The 9,251-nt window shown below is 50.3% G+C and overlaps 1 protein-coding gene across 1 annotated transcript in view; it reads left to right on the top strand.

The window, feature by feature from the left end:
* The window catches only part of UBE2Q2 (ubiquitin-conjugating enzyme E2Q family member 2), a 32,083-nt gene that overhangs the window by 2,420 nt on the left and 20,412 nt on the right, over positions 1–9,251 (top strand). The window contains exon 2 of the mRNA XM_014546252.1: positions 6,380–6,551. Coding sequence (XP_014401738.1) covers positions 6,380–6,551 — 172 coding nt within the window. The remainder of the gene's footprint in view (positions 1–6,379; positions 6,552–9,251) is intronic.

Below are 9,251 nucleotides of genomic sequence, written 5' to 3'. Positions count from 1 at the left end.
CACACAGACGAGCCAGGTTTCCCCCCCCTCCCCACCCTGCAGAGAAAAATCTATCCGAAAAAATAAACACACAAACAAACAAAAACCCGAAAAACAGCCCAGCCCGTGTGGCTCAGTGGTTGGCTCCTGGTCAGCGCACCACGTGCCCCGGTGGCGGGCTCGATCCCCAGGAGGGGGCCTCCGTGCAGGGGGCAGCCGACCTGTGATTCTTGTCATTTTTTAAAATCTTTTTTTTAAAATTTTTTTTTATTTATTGATTGATTTTATGGAGAGAGAAGAAGGAGGAGAGAGAGAAAGAGAAACATCAGTCTATTGTTTCACTTATTTATACATTCATTGGTTGATTCTTGTATGTGCCCTGACTGGGGATCAAACCCACAGCCTTGGTGTGTTGGGATGATGCTCTAACCAACTGAGCTATACCCCGCCAGGGCTTCTTAAAATCTTTATTGAAAGTATTACCCATAATCCGAGCGTGTGCCCTTGACCGGGAATCAAACCCGGGACCCTTCAGGCTGCAAGTTGACACTCTACCCACTGAGCAACACCAGCTAGGGCTTGATTGATTTTTATAGAGAGAGAGAGAGGAAAGGGGGGAGAGAGAGACATTGATTTGTTGTTCCACTTATTTATTCATTCATTGGTTGATTCTTTTTTTTTAAATATATATTTTTATTGATTTCAGAGAGGAAGAGAGAGACAGAAACATCAATGATGAGAGAGAACCATGGATCGGCTGCCTCCTGCACGCCCCCTCCTGGGGATCGAGCCCGCAACCCGGGCACGTGCCCTTGACCAGAATCAAACCCTCGACCCTTCAGTCATCGGCCTCCTGGTTCACAGGTGGCCGCTCAGCCCCTGAGCTGCGCCGGCCTGCGACAGCGGGTGCTTTAGGAGAGGAGTGTGTGGTGCTGGGCTGGGCCGGCACTGAGTGCCCGGGGCACAGGGATTCCCAGTGACTGTGATTGTCAGGCAAGCTGCCACCGCGAGGCATTATCTCACCTCCAGGCCGGCAGTGCCCATAGACGACACGGGCAAGGATGGTGGCTGATGACCTGGGTTAGGAAGTGGAGCAAGAAGCGAATGGGAGCCTGGCCAGCGCAGCTCAAGAACCAGGAGGTCACGGCTCGATTCCCGGTCAGGGCACAGGCCCGGGTTGCGGGCTCCATCCCCAGTGGGGGGCGTGCAGGAGGCGGCCGATCAGTGATTCTGTCTCAACATGGATGTTTCTCTCTCTCTCTCTCCCCTTCCTCTCTGAGATCAATACAAATATATTCTAAAAAAAGAAGTGGATGACACACCCGGGAGGAGGGTTTGGTGGGGACTAAGGTATCGGCACCACAGGGAGACGCCGTTCAAGTCGCGATGCTGGGCCCTGTCTGCATGTGACCAAGAAGCACCTCGTGCAGCTCCTGTGACGTGTGCGTGAGCGGCACCTCACGGGTTGTTTCTCACGCACACGCACACGCCAGTTTCTGAGAAATCCTCCAAAGGTGCCGCACCCTCTCCTTCAGGCTTCTGCACGCAGTTTGTCCCGTGTGGCGTGTGCTCCACCCCCACCCCCACCCCCTTCGGTCTTTCCATGTCTGACCACCCTCAAGGGTTAGGAAATGGAGCAGAGTCAGTTCATGCTCATATTTGTTATAGTCCTTGCGACCTGCCACCGTGGGTATGTTTTCTTGTTTTCTGTTGTAATAGTTTTGGACGCTTGCCTTTTTTTTAAGTTACTGTCATCTTTGTTATCTGTTATTTGGCTTTTGAACAACAATGATGGAGTAGGAGCCACAATAGGAATCCTGTTTGACCTGGAAGTTTTCTGGGGGAAGAGTCCACAGAGGTCGGAGAACCACGTTCCCAAGATCTCTTCGTGGGCCTGACGTCTCTTTATTCTCTCATCTCGTTTCTCAGTTTGCTCAGGGGGTGTCCTCCCAGCTCCCCCGGCTGGGTGCGCCCAGGGGTCTCTTTCTAGAATGGGTTTGAGGCTCCCGGGCCCGCGCCTCCTGGAGCTCGTCAGTACTCATACAGCCCCGCTCCTCAGCGGGCCCGCGTGGCTGGGGTAGCTGTCGTCACGGGGGCCACCTCTCTCTCCTGGGACCACCTCTCTCTCACGGGGGCCACCTCTCTCTCCTGGGACCACCTCTCTTTCCGGGGGGGCCACCTCTCTCTTTCCAGGGGGCCACACCTCTCTCTCACGGGGGCCACCTCTCTCTCCTGGGACCACCTCTCTCTCACGGGGGCCACCTCTCTCTCCTGGGACCACCTCTCTCTCACGGGGGCCACCTCTCTCTCCTGGGACCACCTCTCTCTCACGGGGGCCACCTCTCTCTCCTGGGACCACCTCTCTCTCCTGGGGGCCACCTCTCTCTCTCACGGGGGCCACCTCTCTCTCATGGGACCACCTCTCTCAGGTCCCGTTTCATCCTGGCAGCACCTTGGTTTGAAGACAGAACGGACGTGTCTTGTGGGAGCAGGTGGGCACATCGAGGGGCTCTGCTGTGAGAACTTTCAGCTTCCATGTCACCTGGGTTATTAGGAAAATTTAAAATTTCTTTTTTAAAAAATATGTTTTTATTGATTTTTCTTTTTTTTTAATCCTCACCCAAGGATACTTTTTTCTCCATTGATTTTTAGAGAGAGTGGGAGGGAGGGGGAGAGAGAGAGACCCATGTGAGAGACACATCGATGGGTTGCCTCCTGGACACACCCGACCAAGGCCAGGGATTAAGGCTGCAACCGAGGTACATGCCCCCGACCGGAATCGAACCCGGGACCTTTAGTCCGAGGGAGGGCCAGCGCTCTAGCCACTGAGCCACACGGGCTCGGGCTGTAATCTCCTTAAGCTGCTCGTTCCCCTCCCCCTCAGCCTGGGCCTCTCGCTTCTCTCTCGCTTCTCTCTCTGTTTCTCTTCGTCGGCGTTTCCCAGTCCTGTTAGGCAGAGCCACTCACATGGTCATCAGGTCTCTGCTCAGCCCGACCACTCTTGGCTCCTCCTCCTCAGAGGAGGCCCCTCCTCCCCGTCCTGGGCTGGGCCTCAGCTCCTGGAATCAGAAACTGAAGGACCAGCGTGTTCTGCTTCCTGGGGATCTGCAACTTCGAAACCATCGGAAGGTCCTGGGGCACCTACAGTTTCTCACTTCTCCCTCCGACTTCTCCCTGCGCCGAATCCCGGAATGGGGGCGGGGGGGGGGGGCAAAGAGAACAGTGTTAGGCAACGGTGCTTCCCTTTGCCTTTTTTGTTTTTTTTTTTTTTTTTTTTTTACAATGGCAGGGAGAATGTCCTATAATTACGCTTTTCATCTTCCACTCGGCAAACGTTCAGTAAAGACAGGGTTTCCCCAGAAATGCACACCCACCCTGAATGATGATAAGTCCGTGGTTATTGACATATAGGTCATTTTCAGCAGTTAGGAGACCTGACGGAAATGAGTCATTAGTTTGGTCAGTGCCTGTTTCCAAACCAGGACTGTTCTGGCCCCGGCCCTGCTGCCACCGCGAAGCCGTGGGATCGCGGACATCAAGCAGCGTTCCGCGCCGTATGCGTGTGCCCTCGGCTCGCGGGCGGTGGCTGGCTTTGTCCTGTGTCCCCCTCTCTTATGTATCCCCATCAAGACGGTCTAGTCATGGCACTTTAGGATAAATCTCCTTTCTTCACAGCTTAGCCTGGCTCCACCCATTATTTCAAATCAGTTAAACGAGAAAAAGAGAAAATTAAGGGAGTTGTCAGCTGTTAGTGCACACATGCTTTCGGGGACACCCTCTGGTCTATTGCCTACGTGGTCACGGTCTGGCTATGTGCAGTTTGAACAGAAAACTTGCCTTCCTGTACGTTAACGGCCACGAGTCTGTGATGGACACGCGCACACACATGTGAAGGGGCCACGTGGGGCGTGATAGGAAACCTGTGATCTGACCTCAAGTTTGTATGAGAGATGCCTTTACGCAGTGAAAAACCAGACGTGTTGTTCTCTAGGCAAAGGGATTTTTTAAAAAAATATATTTTATTGATTTTTTACAGAGAGGAAGGGAGAGAGATAGAGAGTTAGAAACATTGATGAGAGAGAAACATCGATCAGCTGCCTCCTGCACACCTCCTACTGGGGATGTGCCCGCAACCCAGGTACATGCCCTTGACCGGAATCGAACCCGGGACCCTTCAGTCCGCAGGCCGACGCTCTATCCACTGAGCAACACCGGTTCTGGCAAGGCAAAGGGATTTGAGCTGAAATGTTTTTCTGTTTTGTAAACGTGCCCTGATCTTAGATATGACGGGCAAAGAGGGCTATTTCAACCTCGGGGAGTCTTTTTCCTAATAAAGTAGGACGTCGAGATGTGCAAGACGGTCGGTCGTGCAAACCTACATCCCATTTCCAGTCGGTGCCAACCTCCAGTTACGCTCACACCTGGAGGCCCAGCAGCGTTTGACTCCCCTGGGCAGCCCTGTGGCAGCTCATTCCCCCTCGTGGACTGACTGCTCGTGTCTGGGAACTGCTGGCAGGGATTGGGTTAGAGCAGCGGTTCTCAACCTGGGGGTCGCGACCCCTTTGGGGGACGAACGACCCTTTCACAGGGGTTGCCTAAGACCATCGGAAAACACATCTATAATTACATATTGTTTTTGTGATTCATCACTATGCTTTCATTATGTTCAATTTGTAACAATGAAATTGGGGGTCACCACAACATGAGGAGCTGTATTAAAGGGTCGCGGCGTGAGGAAGGTTGAGAACCACTGGTTTAGAGAGACCTTCCTCCCCCGGATGTAACTAGCCAGTAAACAAACAAACCCTCGTTATTTGTGTCGATAAGTCATCACTCTCTTCTGCACGAGTGGCTGTTTGCCAGGCTGCTTGTGGTGGAACCTTTTCCTTAATTAAACTTCTGTTCCTCGTTGCCCAAAGCCTCCCTTCCCCAGGAGCGAGATACTAAATTTTAAAATGTTAGAGCTTCGAGTTCGTGGGAGAGAAAAAGGCTTATTCTCAGTAGCTGGGACCTTAAGCAGATCACGCCTGCGTTTTTCTATGACATAGATCACTTTTTTTGCCCCCGTGAGAGCACATGTAGGAAAGCTCTGTGTGATGACTGTTCTCTCCTCGGTGGCTGACGAGCACTTCATTTTGAAAATCCTTTACAGTGATTTTTCATGGGAACTAAATCAGGGCTGTCAGTTTTATGTGTTTCTAGTCTGACACCGATAGGAAGTAGCCCAGGCAGGTCACACAGAGGACAAATGAACGAAACCTGACCAAGAGCCCACGGCCTTGTCTCGGGCCTGCCCTCCTGGGCCGGGCACCTTTCTAAAGGAAACTCGGAGAAATGCTGGGAATGACGGCAACTGAGTGTCCTTCAGGCCAAGGAGTCCTTGTGTTCACGCATCAGACCAGTTTGTAACGTGGACCTGAGCTTCCCCCCCCCCCCCCCCCCCATGCCCCTCCTCGGAAGGAACAGGTACACGAAGAGGAGACTTAGGTGTCCGTGTGGTGATTGGCGTGTCCCTTAGCAACGTGACCTTCTTGTTAAACTTCCTTAGACCTGGGGAAGGACGGTGTGAGACAAGGGTCAGCAGGTCGAGGGCTGGGGAGGTGAGTGGGGACCCCACCTTGAAGGTAAGGCATCGCCTGAGCCAGAGTGACGCAGCCCCTCCCAAGGCCTTGGGCGCGGGGTCCACGCTGTCCCCTTGGAGTCCTGGAGGACGGGAGGCTGAGCCGGGGAGCCCGTGGGTCCTGAGCATCCGGGTGGGCCCCCCAGCCTTCGTGCCTCGAGTGGAATGTTCTAGAATGCTCTGACTCGACCACACGTGCTGCTTGGAGCACTTACACATCCCCCATCACAGGGGAGTTTTCACTTGTGTTGGCGTCACTGCGTCTGTGGGCTCCGGCCATGTAGATACTCAGCTGTTTACCTGCAAAATGATGAGCAGGGAGCAATTCCTTCTTATCTTCTTGTAACTTTCTTTTTATGTTGTCAAAGCATTTGGAATTTTATGAAGGTTCTGTACGGTTCTGTGAGTTTGTTTCATTATCCACGCCACACTGATTGGACAGCAAAGTGTGACAGTAACGGTCCCATAACTGGTCTCCAGAAGAATAAAAAAATTAATTAAAAATCCATTAAAAGAAATTTGTTTTTCCACACATGGATTTTAATATATTGCTCTTCTTCCCCGTGTGTGTGTGTGTGTGTGTGTGTGTGTGTGTGTGTGTATTTTAATTGATTTCAGAGAGGAAGGAAAAGGGAGAGAGAGTTAAAAACAATGATGAGAGAATCATTGATTGGCTGCCTCCTGCATGCGCCCACCACTGGGGACTGAGCCCGAAACCCCGGCTTGTGCCCTGACTGGGCTTCCCCGGTATATTTCGCTGAAATCTGTGGTCGCCTGACCATCGAGTGGTCTGGCTGAGTTGCCCGTCCGGGTCGGTCTGTTACAGTGTGTAACCAGGTCTCTGTTACAGGAGTCGTACCCAGCTTCCTCACCAATATGGTTCGTGGACTCCGATGACCCAAACCTGACGTCAGTTCTGGAACGTCTAGAAGATTCTAAGAGCAACAGTTCGGTAAGAAAATACGTCCTGCTCCTTTCTCTTTTTCTTCGTGAACATTCGGGAACTGCTTTTTCTGTCAAGAGTCTATAACTGCAGTAAATCCAGAGGGATACAAATGAAAAGTGTTTTATGTAGAGAGAAATGCAACTTTCCATCTCACAAAGAAAACCTGTTTTCCTTTTTTATAAAACTGATGAGTAACATTTGTGAGAGAACTAGTAAAAGTTAAGGGGAACATAAAAATCTCCTGTAGTTTCTCTGCCTGCTATAACCATTGTTGACATGGTGTGTGTTTTTTTCCTTTCAGTTTTTCTCCCTTGTAGTAAAATACATATACTCATACATATGTTTAAATAGTTGAGGTCATATTCTACATAGTTTATATCATTTTTTAAAGTTAATATTATGACTCTATTTTCCCATGATGTTATAAAGTCCTTATACAAAATATCAGTCATTCTTTACAGGTGACATGATTATTTACCTGGAAAAAATCCAGAGGAACCAACTGAGAAGACAGTTTTGAGGTGACTGGTTAAAAGTGCTGTTATATGAAAATCAGTGGTTCCCCCAAATATCAGCTTTAGTCACTTAGAAAAGACAGTAGGAAAGTATTTTGTTGACGATTACAATTAAATTATTAAAAAAATGAACTACCTAGGAATAAACTTAGATGTATCAAGAAAACTATAATAATTTGCTGAGTGGAATGAAAGGTGGTATGTTCCCAGATGGGCAGACTTCATATCATAAACATGTTAATTACCTCCATAGCTTCATGTTAATTTATAAATTGAATACAATTCCAGTAAAAAAAAATCAAGCAGGCTTATTTTTGGAACTTGACAAAATGAATCTAAAGTCTGTTTTGAAGAGTAAAAATAATAATGAAGTTGAAGAAAAAGTAATGAAATGAGACTTGTTCAACTTGGTTTTACATAAAATACTATGTACTGACACTGGGCTGGATGGATAAAGGCAGTGGGAATTTAGAAGGAGTCATGTCATTGATAATTTAGAATAAGTGAAACTGAGTTAAAGCGCTCAAATAGGAAAGGATCGATTATTCTATTAATAGTATTGGGAGAAATGACCATTTTGGGGAAGTTAGAGTCTTAGATTATTGTCAAAATAGGTTACTTTTGCTTTAAATATGCTTATTCCTAAAATTAAGAACATAAGAACGTCAGTTTGAAAAGGATTTTGGAAGTGAAGGCTGGTCTGGAGAGGCCTGAGGGTGGAGGTAAAAGGCTAAAGCATGAGGCCGCGTCCGCATCTGCCGCAGGGGCCACAGAACGGGCAGGGGCCGCGGGACGGGCAGGGGCAGCTCCTGCGGCCGCCTTTTCTAGACCTGAGGGTGTGTGTGTTGTGACAGAGAAATGATGCGGTTATGTTTCCGTGTCTAAGAGATCTCATCAAAAATGCTCATATAATGAAGTGACACAGGGTATAAAACGGGGTCTGCTTTTTAAAGAACTGAACGTATTCTGGTCACCGCAGAACCCAGTCTATCGACAGAGTAAGCTGTCTTTCCGCACCTCCCGTTCACCTCGTGCATGACAGCGGGGTCTGCCTTCTCGTTGCGTTAACATTCTTCCCTTTAGTCGCTGAATCAGGGCTCCTGTTCCCGTTCTGCACTCGACCCGACTGCAGCATGAGACGCCGGTGGTTCCCTTACTGAAACGCGCCTCCACTCAGCATTGATTACTTAGTGGCCACGAGGAAGACCTGGTTAGATGAACACGCCTGTGTGTGGTTTTACGCTAGAATGTTATGTTGTAGTTACAAAGCCTGCAGCCCGTCTTCTCACAAGGGCACAACTTTCCGAGCCGTTCTGCGTGAAGAAGCCAGACCTACAATACTGTCTGTAGCCTGGCCTGGCCGCTGTGGTGTGAGAAATGCGGCTCTGCTGGTTTATACACTTTCCCTGGGTGGACACAGGAAGCTGTTAGTCGTAGGACACAGAAAAGTGTGTGTTTTTTAATTAACTGGTTTCTGTGTGAGGCTCCGTAGTAAGTGATGAGTGCAGAACACAAGCAGGTCTGTCCGCGGGGAACTGGTCACCTAAGAGGACTTCCGCCAGGGCCCTGCCTCCCGGGCTAGTCCCTTGTTTCTCTGCCGTGTCTCCTCGGTCCGCCTCTTCCTCCTTGTGTTGTGCCTTCGCTGGGCAGTCTCTTACTCCTTCAGCCATGCCTCCAGGCACCTGCATCTGCAGCTAAAACGACTTCCCGAGCTTCCAGCCCATCCACGGCTGTATCTATAGACCCAGGGCCCGCACTTGGTGCGCCTCCTTGTTCAACGTCACATCTAAATGGAGACGCACCTGCCTCCTGGCGGTCCACTGCCTGGAGGCTCCCCCCAGGGATTCTGCCTGTGGTTGTGCGTGGGGGGAGATGAACCGATGAAGCTCATCACTCCTGCCTGACGGAGCCTGGGAACCGGCTTAGAGTCTGTGTGAGCCCAGTGTTCCCGCCCCAGCTCTCGAGGAAGTCTCTCAGGCCTGTCCATCTACCGTCTAAAACTTCCTAAGTTTATCCCCAAGGCCTTAGCTTTCCCCCATCCCTGAGATGCTTTGGGGGAGCATAAAGTTGAAATTCCTGCAACATGTACCCCCTTTTTTCTTGCTGGGTGAGACTCCACCACAGGCTGCCAGCCCCCCTTACTCCGTGGCTCTCGGACCCCACCCCGTCGTCACGGTCACGAGCACCCACA

The sequence above is a fragment of the Myotis brandtii genome, unplaced genomic scaffold (genome assembly GCF_000412655.1).
Source record: "Myotis brandtii unplaced genomic scaffold, ASM41265v1 scaffold439, whole genome shotgun sequence".
Taxonomy (NCBI): domain Eukaryota; kingdom Metazoa; phylum Chordata; class Mammalia; order Chiroptera; family Vespertilionidae; genus Myotis; species Myotis brandtii.
The sequence above is the reverse complement of the archived record's forward strand: the minus strand, read 5'-3'. Positions and strand labels throughout refer to the sequence as shown.